The sequence below is a fragment of the Neolamprologus multifasciatus genome, chromosome 20, assembly GCF_963576455.1.
Source record: "Neolamprologus multifasciatus chromosome 20, fNeoMul1.2, whole genome shotgun sequence".
Classification (NCBI taxonomy): Eukaryota; Metazoa; Chordata; class Actinopteri; order Cichliformes; family Cichlidae; genus Neolamprologus; species Neolamprologus multifasciatus.
In genome coordinates, this window is record NC_140458.1 from 24,188,147 (window position 1) to 24,208,817 (window position 20,671).

The 20,671-nt window shown below is 40.3% G+C and overlaps 1 protein-coding gene across 2 annotated transcripts in view; it reads left to right on the plus strand.

Moving 5' to 3' along the window:
- The first annotated feature begins 9,251 nt into the window (after positions 1 to 9,251).
- The window catches only part of ctnnbl1 (catenin, beta like 1), a 74,304-nt gene continuing 62,884 nt past the window's right edge, over positions 9,252 to 20,671 (plus strand). Inside the window, exons 1-6 of one of the 2 annotated variants that reach the window (XM_085145292.1) lie at positions 9,252 to 9,444; positions 10,360 to 10,590; positions 12,298 to 12,404; positions 12,580 to 12,731; positions 13,323 to 13,408; positions 17,322 to 17,415. In XM_085145292.1, the coding sequence (XP_085001418.1) occupies positions 9,415 to 9,444; positions 10,360 to 10,590; positions 12,298 to 12,404; positions 12,580 to 12,731; positions 13,323 to 13,408; positions 17,322 to 17,415 (700 nt within the window). In that variant the 5' untranslated portion in view covers positions 9,252 to 9,414. The remainder of the gene's footprint in view (positions 9,445 to 10,359; positions 10,591 to 12,297; positions 12,405 to 12,579; positions 12,732 to 13,322; positions 13,409 to 17,321; positions 17,416 to 20,671) is intronic. The other variant, XM_085145291.1, reaches the window with a different exon arrangement.

Sequence of the window (20,671 nt, forward strand, 5' to 3'; positions counted from 1 at the left end):
CTTAGATGATGATGCACTGGTGTGCATTGTGAAATTTTCTGAACAGCTAATCCCACTATCAGATGTCTGCATTGTGGAAATGCGATTATACATGTGGAAACATTTGTGGGGAAATGATAAAGAAAATCTCAGTGGGCGCCACTACAACTTTCTGTGTCCACTCGTGTAATCGTGTATGCATGTGAATTTATGTGCATGCAAAATGTCATTCAAGACAAGCGAGGCTTCGGGGGACTTGGTGCCGTGTGTGCATGCTGAGAAGGCGTGATGCAGGGATTAATCCGTAGAGATTTCTGTAGTGCTGTGAATAATTCATTAAAAATCTGAGTTAATGACACATTTTATTTTCAAGCAGCACTTCTGACTTGAGCTCGAGAGTGGAGTTATGAGTGAATACGGGGATTTGAAAAAGATGTCCGTGTGTGACAAAGACCCAATTGTGTGTGTTGGAGTAATATTGGGATTTTTTTTCTGTATGTCCATTATGAATTAATCCCCTCTGCTTTGTATGTAGAGTGAGTGTATATGCAGATTGGACATACATTTATTCAGAATGTATATACACATGTAATTTTTGCAATCCACTTATGTGTACAAGGTAGTGGGGGGCAGGAGTGCAGGCATGGATAGACCTTAAATATGGCACCAGGCTATCAGAGCAAATTGCTATAGAAGGACTATAACCATTCTGAAACAGAAGCTCCCTGTATTTTGTTGCTCTGTGACTTTAAATCAGTTCTTCCGTTGGTATACACAAGGGTGCGCAGATTGATTAATTTAATTAATTTTCATGCCTTTAAGGAGCTGCTAATCAATCTAAAACACTTTCATCAGTATCTGTTTCATTGGAGTTTTTGTATCACATCTTGTTCTAAATTCTTTTTCACAGGCTTTTCCATCCAGCCAAGAACTGTCTGTGTGTGTGTGTGTGTGTGTGTGTGTGTGTGTGTGTGTGTGTGTGTGTGTGTGTGTGTGTGTGTGTGTGTGTGTGTGTGTGTGTGTGTGTGCACGCACAAAAGCCCCTCCGATTAAATACCGCTGGTTTGCTATTACCCAAAGGCGTGGGCCACCACCACAGCACACCACAGCCATCATATTCATAATGGAGATAAAATTAATTTGCTTTCCCCTCCTCTATCGCTTCCTGCCACTCTCCACCTCCTCTATCGCTTGTTCTCTCTCCCTACTCTCTCTCCTCCTACACCATTCCCTACATACATTTATCTCTATAGTGTCATCTGCCATCTTCTGTGTCTCTTTGTTTCACTGCCATGTTACAGCAGGCCAGGCAGCAGCCTCCAGCCTCTATTGGTGTCAGGTTTGTGAACCGCACAATGGAGAGAGGGGCTATTAGGTGCTTTCTGGCTCCTCTGAAAACGTTTGTAGCAAATAGGCTTGAGCTTGTTCTTGGGTTTTCTTATCAGGAAAACACCATGCTTCAGTGTGCATATCTATCCATTAGTTGTTCTTCTTTGTTGGTTAAAATGTATTAGCATAATTTAAAAAAAAGAAATTTTACTTATGCAACCCATGCAAATGAGCACCTGCTAATGAACTGCTGTTAACAGCCAAGAAAAAGCTGTATAAGAAAAAAAGGAAAATTTATCATAAACTTCTTTTTTCCAAGCATGGGAATACTAGCCATATAGATCCTCTCAAATAGCTGTGAGAGGGACAGAATTCTGAGATTAAAGTCAGAAATGTCAAGTTTTAATCTGATGTTTTTCTCAGAATTCAGTGAAAAAAGAAATCCCCACTGTTTTTTTTTTTTTCTCTAGTATACCTAATCCTCTTCCATAGACATGCACTTTGACTCCCACAAATAACTCTGAATTTACTGGGGTAGTCCATTGTGAAATAATTTGCTGTTATTTGAACTCTACCCGTATAGATGATTTCCCTCACGATGCAGGGATTTTATTTTAAATAATTTAGATATGTGTGTTTTTTCTTTATATATCCTTTCCAAGATGCACTGGCATTCGCAGTACCTTTCTGAATACCTTGTCATGTGGAGTTGAGGAACGACTCAGCCCTCACTAGGGGCAAGATCACTGAGGCAGTTAAACAACTTGGTGGCTGCGTCTCTAGGGTGGATGAGGTTTGCCTTGAGTTCCTAAAGGCTCCAGATGTAGTGCATGCTTTTACAATGTCATGTGGAGATCTGGGACGATGTCTGTGGACTGGTAGACTGGGGTGGTGGTCCCCATCTTTAAGAAGGGGGACCAGAGGATATGTAAGGATGTGTGGGAGTTTGCTCAACCTATCTAAATGGTCTTGGAGAAGACCTAGGCATAGCCAGGTTGGGGGAAGGCTTTCACTTTGGTGGCCTTAGATCCTATCCTACCTCTGGTTTTTGCAGATGATGTGGTTCTACTGGCTTCATCAGGTGGTTAAATGAGAATGAGCAGCTTCAAATCTGAGGCCATGGCTCTCAGCCACAAAAAGATTGAAGTAACCACTCAGGGTCAGAGACAAGTTGCTGCCCCAAGTGGACAGTTTAGGTGTATCGGGGTCTTGTTCACAAGGGATGAGACAGGGGAGCGTGAAATTGACAGATGGATGAGGTCGCGGCTGCAGTGATGTGGACTCTGCACTGGTTCATCGTGTTGAAGAGAGAACTGAACATAAAAGCAAGGCTATGAATTTACTGGTTGATCTACGACCCTACCCTCACATATGGTCACAAGCTCTAGGTAGTGACTGAAAAGAATGAGATTGCAGATGCAAGTGGTGGAAATGTGTTTCAAGGAGTGCCTGGGCTTTCCCTTAGAAATTGAGTGAGGATCTCAGCCATTGAAGAGAGGCCAGAGTAGAGCTGCTAACCCCGCAACCTGGCCCCAGATAAGCAGAAGAAGATGGATGGAAGAAAGAATAACATGTTGAGTATACTGTGAAGTACAACATACAAAGCTTTACCCAAAATAGAAGCAAAATTGATTTTAAAATAGATCAAAAAATACTTGCCGTGTTAAATCTGACAGCAGAAAATGCAGACACCTCCAGAAAAATGAAAAGAAAAAAGCCCAAACACTATCTAATGCAATGATATGCAGAAATCTCTCTGGTTAGGGTTATATAAAAGTATGATAGCAGCTTTATGAAAAGGCACATAACCCAAATAATAATAAAGCACCTTTTTACTTGTACAACAAGCAATTCTTGACATATTCTGCAGACTATAACACAATATACAACATTGTATTTTTACGGTTTCCTAACAATCAAAGGAATACGGTGCAATTTCTATTTAGTGAGAGTTGCTATGTTCAATTAAAATTAATTTATTATCAAATGTTCCTCCATCCAAGGAGGATAGCAAAGCTTATTTCTTGTTCATCCACAGAGAACTACTGTACATCATGACCAAACAACTTGTTAATTCTTTAGTTTTCTGGAAATCTAAGTAAGGTAAGTGCTTAATGTGCGTTGTTGGAGAATGGGGCTTTTAAGTACTCTGCTGATGTGATGCATAATTCAAATCATGTTTAAGAGGAGAGAAAATCATTTGATTGCACCACTTGACTTGGTGAGGGGGAAATGATAAGGCCAATCGGCTGTCATCATCATCTCTCGCTCTCTCTCCCTTTCTCTGTGTCTCTCTCGCTCCTTCTCTGAATGTTTTTTTCTTTAATAGCATTGCCACTCTGAATTTTGAACACACTTATGCGTGTCTCCACAGCATGATACAATCACACTGACCTCATGTGATTTAATGTAATCAGCCTTCCCAGCTTGTGTGAAATTGTATTGTTCTGTTTTAAGGAAAATGCTGTGCGATTCTGTGTAAAGGGATCGCACAGCGTCGAACCAGAATGATTCTGTGGGGGAAACGATGAGGCAATGTCATTAGGCAGACGGTTGTGTGTGAAAAGCTTTTGGCTCCTTCAGGGATAGCAAAACGTGTTAATTATTGTGTGGAACAGAAAGTGTTTGTAATCATGCAAGCTTCAAGGAAGGCTTCATTCACAGTAAATACTCTAGTTGACATGTTTATATAAAAATATTACACTAGATACACAATATACACCTTTCTGACAATCCCATTAAATAGTTAATTAGTGCTTCAGCTGAACTCATTAGTAGATTTGCTGAAAAACAATAAATTAATTTTATTTGATTTTGGCATACAGTTTTTTTGTAACACAGTAAGAATGTTTGACAAAGAAATATTTAAAAAATACAACATAATACAATAAGGTCTAACATCTAAGATTAAAAAGACATGAACTTGTCTGTAGAGTTGTATCTTCTCTGTTGTTTAAATGTAAATTAGTTCCACCCTTCAGAAGCTTATTCAAGTAAGTCAAGTGGCAGCCATAATTTAAAACTTAAAAGCATATCTGTGTCTGAAGTTTCCAGGAGACCACAAGCTGCTGAGGAGCATTTTGAACGCAGGAAACATTCACAATGCTCTAAGTGAAATTCAATTTTATTTATATTGCACCAAATCACAGCAAAAGCCACCTCGGGATTCTTTATTATGTAAAAACCTTTCAAACGTTGAGAGAAAACCCCAACAATCAAATGACCACCTATGACCAAACACTTAGTGACAGTAGGACGAACACGCAGGAAACATCCACAATGCTCTAAGTGAAAGTGTCAGAAATCAATTTCTTTGTGTTTGTAAGTAAGTGAGGTTTTCTATGCCTTAAATCGTGGCTATGGGTCTTAGGGCACTGTAAAAGAAAATTTAAAAAAGAAAGAAAAGTACACTATATTAACAAACGTGTTAGGAACTTGTGTGTCACTGCATTCTTAATCCAAAGAGTTTAATATGATGTTGGCCTACCCTTTGCACCTATGGAATCAGAACGATGCCACCTTGAAACGAAACCGAAAAAAAATATTGAAACCGAAAAAAAATATTGTAACTGAAATAAATGTACTGAAAATTCTTGTATTGAAACCGAAAAAAAAATTGACAGCGAAAAACAATTAATTGAAACTGTAATTATTTTGTTTTCGCTTACAATTTTTTTTTTTTCAGTTTCAATCCTTTTTTTTTCGGTTTCGTTTCAAGGTGGCATCGTTCTGATTCCATATTGCACCCCCTTCTGGGAAGGCTTTTCATAACATTTAGGAGTGTGTTTATTGGGACTTTTGACCATTCTTCCAGAAGCACATTTGTGAGGTGAGACGCTGATCAACTAATATATATGCAGTACTGTGCATTATGGTCACTTTGACTCGACTTAGGTACCGGTGTTACAATATTTCTGTTCTATTAAACTATCTCAGTAAAGCATGACAGTTTCAATGTGACAGTGAGCCATCATGCACAATAACCTTCAACTGAAGCCAAATGGAAGTCTGCAATTAATCATTTTGTCTTATACACTGGTGGTTTTTCTACAGTGACTTGTGTGAAAAAGACCCTGTGATAAAAAAAAAAGTTAACTTTAATTATTAAAAAATTAAATTTTTTAATAATTAAAGTGCCTTACACTGGAAATACTGTGTGTCTCTGCTTTGCTGTATGAAATCATATCATTTCCTGTGTCCCAGATGACTATACATTTAACTCATGGCTCAGATATCTGCTCTCTTGAACGACCTCCATAGTCACTATAGTCTTCGTCTTTCACCATCCAGCTTTCGGTCATCAGAAGAACATGTGGCTCATTGTCATTGTTCACATGCATACTATACAACTGTCAGCAATATAAACATCAATAATGCACCTGGACGTTTACCTTATTGTATACTTGGTAAATAACCACAAACAGGCATTGGGATTGGGAGTATCAGTATAAATACTTTTTCATCATCTATTTTTTGTCTTTTTTTTTTTTTTTAACCCAAATTCATTTGTCAAACTCATAAAAAGAGCCTTCTCCAGGTCCCTGATTCAAAGCTTTGTATTCATCTGAAACTGCCTCTCACCAGCCCTGGGATTTCCATATAAAGTCCTCTTTTCACCCTCATGCTCCCTTTTATGCTCTTTCCTCTCTTTTGCCTTTGATCAAGTGCATTTTCCCTCGTGTTTGGTGGGACGTCAAGCTTGACTGCCTGGCAGTGGCCTTCCTTTTAAATGTTGTTTCTATTGCTCTACTGTCACAGATCACTGGCCAGAGACTGGAGTGGCAAAGGAGGCTTCTACACCATGCGGCACTCATACATTTCTCAATGACGCTCACTGAAAAGGTGGTTTTCTGCTTGTCTGGAACAGTGGGACAGTTTGGCATATGAAGCATCTTCTGCTATGAACGCACCAAAATTGAGCCTATAAGACCAGGATTCAATTTTGTGAGGTCTGATGAGGTAACAGTCATGTGTAATTTAGTTGTATTATTAAGTGGGCTTATTTCAGCATTGGCAACAGAGCCCAAAGGATTTTGTTGGGAGGGGAAACATATTTTTGTCAAGATGTATTATCAGTGGTGGATGAAGTAGCTTATTAATAATGCATCCATATGTACACATATTCTGCTAAACCAGAACAATGAGATAACCACAGAAATGAAAAAAATGTAGGTTTAATGTTTTAAATGCATATTCTAGAATGTTGTATCCAACTTCAAATTAATTTTATTTATATTGCACTAAATCACCCACCTCGGGATTCTTTATTATGTAAACCCTACAATCATTGAGAGAAACCCCCAACAATCAAATGACCACCTATGAGCAAACACTTGGCGACAGTAGGATGGAAAAACTCCCTTTTAACAGGAAAAAACCTCTGGGAGAAACAGGCTCAGGGGGGAGGTAGCCATCTGCTGCAACCACCTGGACATGAGGGGAGGGAGGCAGGACAAAAGACACACTGTGTAGAAACAGCCAGAGATGAACAATAACTACGTAACTGAAATAAATATATAAACACATGGAGAGTAAAAAGAGATGAGTGAAGAAGTAACACTCAGCACATCATAAGAAGCCTCCAGCACCCTAGATCTATTGCGGTGTAACTAAGGGAGGGTACAGGGTTGCCTGGTCCAGCCTTAACTGTAAGCTTTATGGAAAAGGAAGGTTTTAAGCCAAATACAAAAACTAGAGAGGGTGTTTGTCTCTTGATTCCAAACTGGGAACTAGTTCCACAGAGGAGGGGCCTTAAAGCTTAAGACTCTGCCTCCCATTCTACCTTTAAATATCCTAGGAACCAAAAGTAAGCCAGCAGCCTGAATAAAATGTTCTATTGGTGTGAAATTGTATTATGAGGCCTTTAAGATAAGATAGGGCCTGATGACGCAAGACTCTTTAATCTTGCTGTAGCATTTAGGATCAACTGAAGCTTTCTAGTGACTTTTTAGGACACCCTGATAATAATTAATTCATTTATTGTATTGTGTTATAATACTACTTTGTGATAACATACAAGCAACGTGTTCCCGTTACTGCTTGTTTAGAGGATCTAACTTTCAAGCACTGCCATTGATTTGCAGAATTCTTTTTGGGCAGGGGGAGGGGCCCTAAAAGTAACCATACTTTTAACTTCTCCAAGTCTGATGGTATCAGACCCAAGTTTCTTCAGACCCGTGTCTGTTAACCTGAGTCAAATTTACAGCTCACGTATAAGGCAGCATATGATACTGGCGTTGAAGTAGAAGCCGACATTATCAGAGCTTGAGAACTGTTGACCACCACATGTGACTGGAGTGATTGGATGTATTAGTCATGGGCAGAAGGAGGAGGAGTATAGAGCACTAGTGAATGATTTTGTGGCATGGTCTTGGAGAAATAATCTACTTCTGAACATGAGTAAGAAAGAGAGGGTGGGAGTGGATATTGTGGATGAATATAAGTACCTGGATGTCCAGATTAACCACAGATCTCGAAAACCCACACAGAGGCTGTATACAAGACAACAATGTCCTATGGACGCTGAGACCAGGGATGGACTGGGACAAAAAATCGGCCCGGGCATTTTGACTAGAGACCGGCCCACCAAAAATGTGACGTCATTCAGGGGTAAAACCGCAAAGAATTCTGGGAACTTGTGGCAAGAGGTACTAGCGCACGCAGGCTTTCAATTGAACTCAGTTACACAGCGATAAAAAGAAACACAAAAAATGGCAAGAAGCTGTTGTATTATTAACTGCAATAGCCGGCGGCTGCCTCGGGTCTCTCCTCCTCTTGCCTCCCCTTTCCCTTATCCACCTGCTGGCCTCCACCACTTGCTGATGTTGCTAAATCTGTGGAAGCGATGCCATAGCTACCACCAAACAATTCAGTTATTTTTACACTTTGGCAGCGTCTGCCTGAAGGGCTTGTTTCTTTTTGGCCCTAATTTTTTCTGCACCTCCTTTCCTTTTTTTTGTTCTCCATTTTCTTTAGTTCGTCTATAAGATTGCTAAACAAGGGGGCGGGTGCATCCGACCTCCTCGGCTGTAATTGGTCCATCCCAGAGTCGATCATGACCAATTGGCCAATCCAACACCCATCATTATTTATACCCTTCCAAAAAAAAAAAAAAAAAAAAAAAAAAATCGATCGGCCCATAAAAACAAAAAATCGCCAGCGGCCCACCGGGCAAATGCCCGGTATGCCCGATGGCCAGTCCAGCTATGGCTGAGACCTTCCCGATAGAAAATGATGGAGATTTTTAATCAGCCAATTGTGGTGGTTGTGGTGTGCGCTGTTGGCTCTGTGACTGGCTGCAAACTGGACACATTTAAAAAGTGATCACTGAAAAAACTATTTTCAGTCATTCATAACCCTGATCAACTTCATCACCGCTTACAATTTCCGCTAACAGACTGATTCAGCTCCGCTGCCACAAGGACAGATACAGGAAATCTTTCATACAAGATGCAACAACATTTTATAATGCAATTCAGATATCTGACATACAGTGATCTGCTTTTTCATTTGAACATTTTATTGATATTTAAAGTGTTTTTTCCCTTTTATTACTGATTTAGAAATATTATGTATTTCTTTACCGTTGCTTGGAATTTCAAAAATATGGGGAAAATAAAGTATTTCTTAATATTATTGTTGTCTATAATAGTGTTTGTCCGCTGTACTGTTAAGACAATTAAGTCATATTTGCAAATTTGGTTAAATCACTTATGAAAAAATGAATAACACAGATACAAAGGAATACAAATAATCCTAGTACAATTGTTCATTACAGGCACGGAGAGATATGGCAGTCCAGTCTACGGGAGAATTCCGCAACAGCAAGGATGATGATGTAACGATGACAGTAACTTTGAAAATGATCAAAATCCCTGTCCAAATAATCGCTCCGACTCGTTACGAAGATGGTTGAAAACCCTGCTCATGCAACGTCAACGTTTACGACAATTCGTTGCTACGGCAATGAGTGAAGACTGTTTTACGGCAGGCATGTGTATGCAGGGAGCTTGTAGTTAGCGGAATAGCTGTCTACTTAAATTGTGAGAGCGCTTTTTCAACTTTGAAATAAAATTATAAGAAAGCTGAGACTTGTATCCTGGACAAATGGACGTCGGAGAGCTCCTGAACTATCAGGTAGACGTTTCACTCCTGATAATGTGTGTGAGAGCTAACTAAGCTAACAGTAACTTATCTCATTCATTTGGTTGTAAATAAACGCTAACAGTTTAATGAGTGTGAGCATGTAGACTTTTATTTAGCCTCCTTTGTTTGCGTCCTTGTTTAATGATCAGTAAATTAGAACTGAGTGACGCTTGCGCGAAAAGAAAGAACAACTTTGGATCTCAAGTCCGTGTTTACTAACGCTAGCAGTTAGCCCGTTTGCTAAAAGTCTGTTAGCTATCTCGCAGCAGCACATCAAGAGCGGGGAAACTCTGCGGGTTTCCCTGAGATACATCTGTTTAAAACTAGTTATGCATAACAAAGCATTTTGAATCTTTGGCATTCTTTCGTCAGTTTGATTCGGTCTTTTATATGTTAATGTCGAAACAAATATGTAGCTAAACAGTTTCGTTTATCATACATGGACGAGAAATCGACTTCACCCAGTATTTGTATCAAATATGCAAATCGCCATTATATGTCACATTTCATAAATCTGTATTTCAGTAAAATCTCGTCTTCTACTTAGGCTCACTGTTTTAGTTGCAACTTTTTTTTAATGCCATCAGTTTTCTTAGATTAGTTGTTTGACATCTGCTGAAAACTCTGGCAGCTGCTTCGATTAACTTGATAAAATTATATGTGCTCCTTTTTTAAAAATTCATTTGAAAAGTCATGATTGAGTATTTCTATATTGACTTTTCTATAGTTGCCAGATATGACCTAGTCAGGTGCTATAATGGTGTATTTCATTGATTGTTCATTAAATGTCACCTTGCTGAAAACAAGCAACCACATAATTTTGGGCTCTCCCAACACTTTTTCATATATTCGTTTTATAGAGTAAATCCCTGTACACACATTTAATGATCCCTTTTCTTGTTGCAGCCTGATAGGGGAGCAAAGCGTCCCAGGGGCGAAGAGGATGGAGGAGCAGGAGGAGATGAAGACTCCAGAGGAGGGAAGCAGTTGAAAGGGATGAGTGCTAGAGAGCTGGCCAGATACAGGGAGGTGGCAGGAGCAGAAGGAGGTGCTGAGATGAGGGAGACTGAGGAGCTCATAGGGGACAAGAAGATAATCCTGGAAAAGCTGATGGACCAGGATGCAGAAGAACCTGAGGTGGGTTATTGTAATTGTTATGTTATTATTATAGAGTTGTTACTCTGATTTCTTTGGGTGATGAAAAATGAAGAAATGTGACAAAGATCATGAAAATTAAATATGTTCCTTTATTCTCATATGTTTTGAGTTCATAGTTTGCATGGCAATCTTTAAACAGCTTTCACCATACTAGCATGCGTCATCAGGACATAAGCCATATTAGCAAATTCAGATAGATTTACACAAACGCTACTAAAACAAACACAAACATGCTATGATTAAAAATGTTTCAACCAGATTTATACCGAGTCAGACTTATTAGATGTTATTTGTTGGTATACTCTGCATGCACTGTGTCTAAATGTAACTACTTGTGACATCTGTGTCGGTGGAGTAATTAGAACTGATTAAGATTGACAACATTAAATAGACAAAAGTTCAGTTTCTTTAACACGTGGGAGCACATCTATTAAGTCAGACTTACTCAAGAACGTGTTTGTTTCCTGTAAACAACACAAACAACAGACTTAAATGCATTGGCATTTTTCGTGAATGGTGCATTGATAATATAAAAGAGCAATTTAATTCAAATGGAATACAGTGTTAAATGACAAAGCCGGCTAATTTATTTTAGGCAATCTCTGCTTTGAAGACAAATGTGAGATTTGATGGTGCTGCCACTAACCCAAATTCTCATCTTCACTACTGCTGCATCCTGCCTTTAGGCCTGATTAAGAGATCCCTCTTTTTACATCATTTAAAGTCATGCCATTAAACGAGACTTGGCCACTGTGGTCATGTCTGTTTATTGTTCTGTGACCTGTTAAAGTTGGTTAATTAAAAAAACAAAAGTAAACGTCCATTTATAAAGTGTCTTTGTATTTTTTTATTTTTGTTCCAAGCTGCTTAGTCTGCAGTACCAGCTTAGAATAATAAGCAATAAATGATATAAACTGTAAGATGATTATTGTAGTGGGCACACAAAGGTTTTTATAGCCACTTTTCACTTTCCTTTTTCATAGTTTTCTGTGATTCCAAATTTCCCTTTCAGTTTCGTATTGTTCGTTAATCTTTCTGGTTGATTTCTATCCAGGTTTCTGCTTTAAAAAAAGGAATTGCAAAATGGTTTATTCCTCAAAGCTCTTTGAGAGGTCCTCTTGCTCCACTGGGGTTAAAACTTCCCATACATCAATCCTCCAATCACAAAGTTGCCAGTCTTGCCAGTATTGCTGGTCCCATATTCAGTGACCACAGGGGGTGTGCAGTCAGTCTGCGGGGTCTAATGCTCTTGTGGCTTTGACAAACCAAACAAAACTAGATTACTATAACCAGGATCTGGTGTCCTGAATCACCCAGTTAATCTTGGATCTTTCAAGAAACTTGGAGAGAGTGAGACTTGAATTACTGAAACACCTAACATGGTGAAACAGCATAAAAATAAGTTCCAGGAAAGGTTGTTTTATTCTACATTGTTATCTGTCCAGCACTGCGGAGGTTTATAATCTATCAGGAGGTCAAACACATTCTCTTTTCACTCAGATGTATTCCTTCTGATTGAACAAAATGTCTGCACAATTTGCTTCACTCACATGATTAGGGTGACCTACAGTCTCTTTGTTGTTATTGCAGCAGCTGCTTTAATAATTTTATTTTTCCCTTTTTCTCCCCGTCTTCCCTTCTCCATCTTTTTGCTCCCTTTCCCCGTCTCCTGTGCTAATCAAACAGGCAGAACTGGTCGATGAGAGCTCAGTGAAGAAAATGATCCTGACCTTTGAGAAGAGGTCATACAAAAACCAGGAACTAAGGATTAAGTTTCCAGACAATCCAGAAAAGTAAGCCTATTACAGACAGAGTAATAAAGTCTTGTTTGACTTTATTCCACCAAACAAAACTATATGTGGACTTCAGTGGATCTAAAGAAAAAAGAGGGTCTCAGCCTTTCTAAGAAACACTGTCATTATGATCAAACTTATAATGCAAAACTTCTGATTTGTGTTATTAAACTAGGTTCATGGAGTCGGAGCTTGATCTGAATGACATTATCCAGGAAATGCACGTGATTGCTACGATGCCAGATCTCTACCACCTGCTGGTGGAGCTGAACGCCGTCCACTCACTACTGGGCCTCCTCAGTCATGAAAATACTGATATCCTTTCACGTTGAGATTGATTCAGATCACCTCTCTCTATTGAATGTTTTGTTACATAACATTGGTCTTTAAACTTGTTCCCTGTATCCTAGAAGTTTACTGTTGTAAGCGTAGCTAGTAAAAAGAACCAAGGACAGGATAAGAACAATGAATATGAGCTAAGAGAGTTAAGATGTGTCAACTTTTTATTGAATTTGTTGCACACAAAGCTTGTTGCTTTTTTTTTTTTTTTTTTTACTATAAACTTGCTCTTACATTAAAACTGTAACAAAATACAATTTACTAAGTGAGTCATATTTCAGATTCAAAACCATATTGGAGTAAATGCATAAACCCTTAAAAATACACAAAATAAATATTACTATAGCCATTAAAATACCTTCAGTGAAGGCACTGGTACTCAAGATGCATCCCCCAACAACAAATCAAAAATATAGACCAAACTGGGTGATGAATTTGCATTGTGGGTAAAGTAGTCGCCTGGCTTTTAGAGGAAAAGAGAAAGCATTGATTTTACTTCTACAGTAGCATAGGATTGCAGAGTTAAATCGAGTATGGAGTATTGTTATTGGCCTGAGCCTGAGCCACATGTCGCCATAGCCGTGGTGGACCTGCTGCAGGAGCTGACAGATATTGACACACTGCATGAGAGCGAGGATGGTGCTGAGGTACTCATAGATGCTCTGGTGAGTACAAAAGTTTCATGAGTCTCTGATGATATTGATGAAGCAGCACTGTTTGGAGTTAGTACTTAAGCTTCTTGGCTCTGGTGGAGAGAAATTGATTGCTTAGTCTTTGTTAATGAATCAAAAACAAGGTTTTAGTTTAGTCTCACTTAGAAGCATTCGTGGTTTTTGGTTTTGTCTTCTTTGTGTGTGGTTTGAAACACAAATTACATTAAATTAAAATAATTCTAATAAAAAGCGTTGTATTAAAATAACTTCAAAGGGGAAACAAATCCACAAACATTAGTTCTTAGTAAAGCTGCCAGTATCATTTACAGGGGCACAAATGTCTGAAGTTACCTGTTGATTTATTTATTTAAAGTCTTTTTAATTATCTCTCAGCGGTGAGCTGTGACAGTTAAAAAAACATGATGGGATTAGCAACATGACAAGAACTCAGTCAAGAGGAAAAAATGGATTTCAGTATGTAGTTTGATCAGCATAATTATAGCATCGACTCTCCCACTCTTTCTTTTTCCATTCTGTTTTCTTTGTCACCCTCCGGCTGTGTGTGTTGGCATCACTTCACCGTCGATGATCTCTCCCTGTCTCTCCATCTCTGTATATTTAGCCCCCTCATTCCTTTTTTTTTCTTTTCTAGTTCAGCCTGTCGTGCTGCCGGGCTTTCATAAATATTAGAGTGTCGTGATTCTCGATAGCCCATTATGTTTTTTGACATTTAGATCGACACAGACAAAGGTCAAATTACAATAATATGCGGGTAAAGCCATGATGGAGAAAAGAAATACATGCCTGTGTTTCTTCACACCTGTCACTGTGACACTTCCCAGGGAATCAGTTGACTTTTTTTTCTCTGCTACACTTGACAACTTTGGTTGGGAGTCTTGGGAGTTTTTGAGTAGTTTGATCCCAATATTTTACACATCCGCGTGGCATTTTGTACATACTGATAAATTAAGTGCAACTTCATGAGGATAGCACTGTTTCTGATGTGAACAAGATGCCAACACCAGACCTGTGTTGTTGTTGTTTTTAAGTCTCTATGTTAGCTAATTCAAGTTTATTCATTTACCTGGTATGGACTTAAAAAGTGACAGGAGAAGGGAGCAGGAGATTGACAGACGGATTGGTGCTGCGACTGCAGTGATGCGGACGCTGTGCCAGTCTGTTGTGGTGAAGAGAGAGCTGAGTGTGAAAGCGAAGCTCTCAGTTTACTGGTTGATCTACGTCCCTACCCTCACCTATGGTCATGAGCTGTGGGTAGTGACCGAAAGAACAACATCCCCGATACAAACGGCAGAAATGGGCTTCCTCTGAAGGGTGGCTGGCCTCTCCCTTAGAGATAGGGTGAGAAGTTCAGCCATCCGGAAGGGGTTCAGAGTAGAGCCGCTGCTCCTTCACATCGAAAGGAGGCAGTTGAGGTGGTTCAGGCATCTGACAAGGATGCCTCCTGGGCGAGGTGTTCCGGGCATGTCCCACCGGGAGGAGGCCCCGGGGCAGACTGAGGATACGCTGGAGAGATTATATCTCTCGGCTGGCCTGGGAACGCCTTGGTGTCCCCCCGGCCAAGCCAAAGGAGGTGGCTGGAGTGAGGGAAGTTTGGACTTCTCTGCTTGGGCTGTTGCCCCCACGACCTGGCCCCGGATAAGCCAAAATGGATAGTTGGATGGATGGATGACCTCTGTGGATTTTTAGCACTTTCTATAGATGGTAGATTGGATTTTATAGTGGTCTTTGAACAATTTCTGCAGTATAGTTGGTAGCATCATCCTGTTCTATTCAATGAGATCACTGCAGAACATTACTCATAATATTAAAGTACCTTCATTGGCTCAGCTTCTTCCTTTAACGCATGTTGCAAGCCCAGTAAACACAGTACCAGCAGCAGAATGTGGGGATATCACATAAGACGGACCAGTGAAAATCCTCTTTCTATCTGTGTTTAACTGCACATTTAATCCCTGCGATATCTAATTATATGAATGGAAGTGTATTTGTAACAGTACATCTCTGTTTTTTAATATGATAAACAAATGTTGCTGTAGTAAATGAAGAAATCTGTCAGAAGAACTCTCTGGGCTCAAAATGTAAAAAATTGTGTTATTTCAGAAAAATGACAGATTAGGTTCTGGTAGCTCAGCTCAAACTGTCCTGTGATTATAAAACAGATGGTTTCTGTTAATTCACACAAAATTTTCTTTCACTGTGATATATTTAAACAAAACAATTATACAGTAGATAGTGAAAAAAACAGGAACTTTTGCCATTTATTTGTTTATCTATTACTTAATTACTTTGGCATAGTATTAGTGGCCATGGTGGAGGTCTTTATCTGCACAAAAAACTTTAAAGCTAAAATTTTCCAAAGTCGTCTGAGTGGGTTGGATGGGAGTCTTTCCTGGACCGATTCTGGGACCCAGACCTCCTGATTGACATCCCTGAAAGAACCTGTTTCATTGGACCACACCTACTTGCTCTGTTTTCTGGTTCTCATGCTAACCTTCCTCTTTGCAGGCACATTAAGAGGTAGATACGAATTTTTAGTGTGCAATGTCACCAGCAGGCACAGCTCTTTATGTAGCAAGCAGCAATGAATGGTTTGCACATTTGTCAGTTGTGGCCCTCATTAAGGTTTTCAGCAGTTGTGTTATTGTGCTGTTGGTCTGTATAGTAAGCCTTGGGCTTGTTGTTCTTCCTTAAGACATAATGGCGACTACATACCACAATACCTCACAAGAACTGCCTTCCTTTGGCCTAACGCTGTCGTGTAGTTGTCAAATTCCTCAGCTTATCTCCCTACCTCTCCTTAATGGCATGTGCCACTGTAAATAATTAATGAAATGTATTCACTTTATTGAATGGTTGGATGTATAGATGGTTTCTGTGGTGTTGCCCATGGGGCCTTTCTCTGAAATGGTCTTACAAACACAGAACAGAATATTAATGTTACTTTCTGTGTAAGTATAATATGTTGAAATACTGTTTGTGTTCTAAATAACTGACACAGTCAAGTTAAGAACACATATCTGAGGCCTCTATCTTAGTTATATTGGTGTGTGATAGGAAGAACTGTAGATGAAGCAGGATAAACATCAGAAATTGCTGACAAAAGCTGGCTTTTGTGTGTGTTTGTGAGCTGGCTTCTTATATGATAGTGAGTGAGATAGTGACTCGGGTAGCTGTGCAGCGCTCACAGGATGAAGGAATTTTATAAATGCAGTCCATTTACCATGCAATGGAGCGCCCATAAACCTCACTCTTCTTTACAGCTACTTCCAAGGGAAACAGTTTCAGGGCAGCAAAGGTTGGTTGAATCCATTTGTCTGTCCTCTTTGCTGTAATGCCCTCAGCTCCTCTGTCCTTGCTGCCTGAAGGCCAGGTGGCATCCTTGGTAAGATAAATCAAAATGATCCACGGTGGTCTCCAGTGGCTCATAAATCTGTGTTGACTGTCTTCTTTCATCTATAAGAGTACATTTATCCAGCCCGCTGGCACCTTGCAAGCTTTGTGTGGTTATGAGTCTCCAATCTTGACTTGACTGATAACATTCAGACATCGTCAGAGAGGCTCCAACAGGAAGCAAGCGTCTTCTGCAAAGACAAGTCTTAAAAGTGAACCATCTCTCTGTTATCCCTGGATAGTCTATATACATCTTTTCTTTTCTTGTTTTTGAGATGGAGACTGTAATTTTGTTTTCAGACAGTGTAGACACAATCATCTGACAGACCTCCAACAAAGTGCAAGGGTGGGAGTGTTTCTAGAACATGAAAACATTGTCTTTGCTATGTTACCTTTCACCAAAACCTTTAAAAGATGAAAAATTGTTTCTCCAAAAGTCTGATAAATTTATATATGACCTTTGGCAAAATTGTTTTAGAACCGTGACTTGAATTTCATCTTTGTGTGTCTGTAGTTGGAGGGTCAGGTGGTTGCCCTGCTGGTGCAGAATATGGAGCGTCTGGACGAGCAGGTGAAGGAGGAGGCTGATGGAATCTATAACACCCTCGGTAAGGAGACATAATCCCAAATCTTAGCAATGAAACTCCAATTTCTAGTTGTCCTACAGTAAACTGTCATCACACTTGGGAAGAAAAAACATAAACAAAACAAAACACTGGATTTACAGTTAAACAAGGCTACATGTAATAATGTGTTTGTCAGCTAATTCTATATTTTATGCTTGAAAAAGGTTTTGTCCACTTTGGCTAAAATGACATTGAGTAATGGTTTAAAGGACTATACACGGTGCTTTTTCAGCTGTGGAAATAACATGAATGTAACTTTGATTTCCTCAGTCAGGTAATGTCTGAAACTACAGCGCTACCACCTGAAATAGGACTGAAATACAGCTAAAGTCATGTTGTTCTCATCTGTCCAACATATATATATAAAATAAATAAAGCAGTCTGTTGACGTTTTGGCATGAAGCAGTCAAACGTTCATCATGGATTGAGTGGAATAGTAGACAAGTGAAACTGCCCAAACAAAACAGGTGGCAGGAATAAAAATTGGAATTGTTTTTTTTTTTTTTAAACAGTCTGATTCCTGTTGTTCAGTGGAGTGAATTCAAGTAATTCAAGTACTGCTCAGTAGTCTCATATGAGCTTTTTTTATTTTATTTCTGTGTTGCTTGAATGCTTGAAGTTATCAGATTTTGGCTCTTTGGTATTAACAACTACGAGGGCAATCCCAAAAGTAAGGTCTCCCATTTTTTTTAGAAATACAAACAACTGTTTATTTTCTGTAATATTTACATCATTTTAAAGGTTAAAGAATAATTAATTTTTCGACATAATCGCCTTTTCGGTGGATGCATTTTTGTAGACGCTGCGGCAGTTTTAGAAGGCTCATGTCATACCAGCTCGCTGCCTGTCCTTCAGGAAGCGTTGAATCTGTCACCTCTTCATCGGAGCAGAATCGTCTAGGGACAAATGTTCTTTCAACTTAGGGAACAGGTGGTAGTCACTAGACCACTTGTGAACGTTTTTGACATCCATGCACGGCTGTCCGTACACTTTCGTCAATTAGCCTTGAATTTCAACCGGTTTAATGCCTTTTGCGTTCAAAAGTGGAATAACTGCGCGAACCTCACACCTGGCGGTAGCGTTCAACGGGAGCTCCATTTTCAAGGGCTGCCAAGCCAAGATTGAGAATCCTAGCGAAGTCGTGCATGCTTGTTTCGGAGTGCAGAAAGCACCAACCACAACAGTGTGGCAAACAGCCGTACAAACAGTTTCCCCACTGCTTTGGAGATGTTACTTTTGGGATTGCCCTTGTACATATTTTGATGAATCAGCAGGTTCTTATTTGTTATATTTATTATTTGTTTATAGATACATTTTTTCCACCCACCACATGTTTTATTCGTTCTAATTCTGTGGCTGCACTAATTATGTGACCCTTTGCAGAGTTGATGCTGCAGGATTCTTCTACTTTCTGATTTTTTCAGAATAAAATAGAAACAAAAATGTTCTGATTATTTTCTAAAATACTAGTATTATACGGCAAACAACTCTTACATTTATAGATATTTATACTCATTTTGCACAGTAACTGTGTGCTTTAACACTCAGACATCCTGCCTAATAACTGTATTTGGTCTGCTCTTTAGTTGCAGTAACAACACTTACAGCTGCTTGTTGAATTGGAGGGAAGAAATTTCACAAACTGACGATTTGTAGCGGTGGCATGCAATCACAGACCCATGACCAGTGGGCTCTTTAGAATGACCCAATCTTTCACAAATGCTGTAAAGCCAGACTGACTTTTTAATGTATATATTTATTTTCTTATTGTATAATCCTGAGGCAATGGGACTGAAAACACCTGAATTGTGGCCCAACACCTTTGTACATAATGCATGTAGTTCTCTTTCATAGCATTCGTTTCGTGTCTCACTATGGGAACGCCTCCTGCGTGACCTCATCAGAAGCTCAAATACCATTACGCCAGCCCTTACAGGCTGGCTAGGTGACGCCCATGTCAGGAGGGGCCAGTGCCTCCCTATATAATAGGCTGACATGGCGTCAGATGTCATTCAAAAACCTCTTCTCGCTTCTCGCAGAAGCCTGTAGACAACTGTGCTATTGGGTGCTAAAGCTAAACTGTCCACAGATTCGAGTGAACAACTCGGTCGCCGGGCGCTTTGTTCCCAGCTTTTCAGTTGTCCACTAGCATACAAGCAGTAGCAATACTGTTCTGTAGCTAGTGCGGGTGCCAAGTAGCAATACTTTCACCCAGGGAAGTAGCAATACTTTGCTAATAAAGGTACCCCTAGCTTCACCATCAGGTAGCAATACCCTTTGACGCTAGCGGTTTTTACACATTAGGTAGCAATACCTGTAGAAAAGTAGCAACACTTTTCACCCCACGTTAGCGAGGAATAGCAATATTCGCCGCACTCAGTGTCAGTCTCGCTAACGTGCGCAACCCTCTAGCTAACCATGGCTGAGATGCCCGATGATTTGGCCGCAACGCCAGGGCCGAGCTGGGCAGAGGCAGACCCTCAGCCCATTGCGACCGCTTTCCCGTCGCTGGAGGCACACGGAGATCGTGTGTTTTTCCCCGATGCTGGAGTCACCTGGGGAGGAGATGCTAACGAGGACGGAGATGAGTCTGCTGACTCGGAGCTCCTGCTGTCTGACGACGGCGAGGAGGAAGATTTCACCTCCTTGGCTAGCATCAGCTGGGCTGCAAAGCCCTCGACTACCGGCGAGGTTGAAAAACCGACACCGCCGTCTCCCCTGGATCTCGACATGCAGGACATGTGCAAGCGCGCAGCCGCTAGGGTCAACATCCCGTTGCCCGCCATACAAACAGAGGCTGTAAAGTCTCATTTTGACGGTAAGAAATTGTCAAAGGCGAAAAAGACGGGGAAGCATGTGTTGCCTGTTTTCCCTGAGCTACTCGATGAGATAGCGGTGACGTGGAAAGCAAAACCTTACAGCGAGAAACACCCCATCGTGGGGAGCTCTCTGGTGGATTGTCAGGGGATGGAGTCTATTGGCCTCCGCCAGATGCCACAAGTGGAGCCGTTGGTGGCGAGCCATCTTCACCCGAAGACGTCTCTGTCCTCATTGGCTCCATCTCTCCCCTCCAAAACAGACCGCTTCCAGTCTAGCCTTACAGATAAGTGCTACAAGGCAGCGGCTCTGTCAGTAAGAGCCCACAACGCCTCTTCTATGCTAATGGCTTACTAAGCTGAGCTAGAAGAGAGCATGACAGCTAACCCAGATACCACAGTGTGGGAAGAAATCTGCGTTA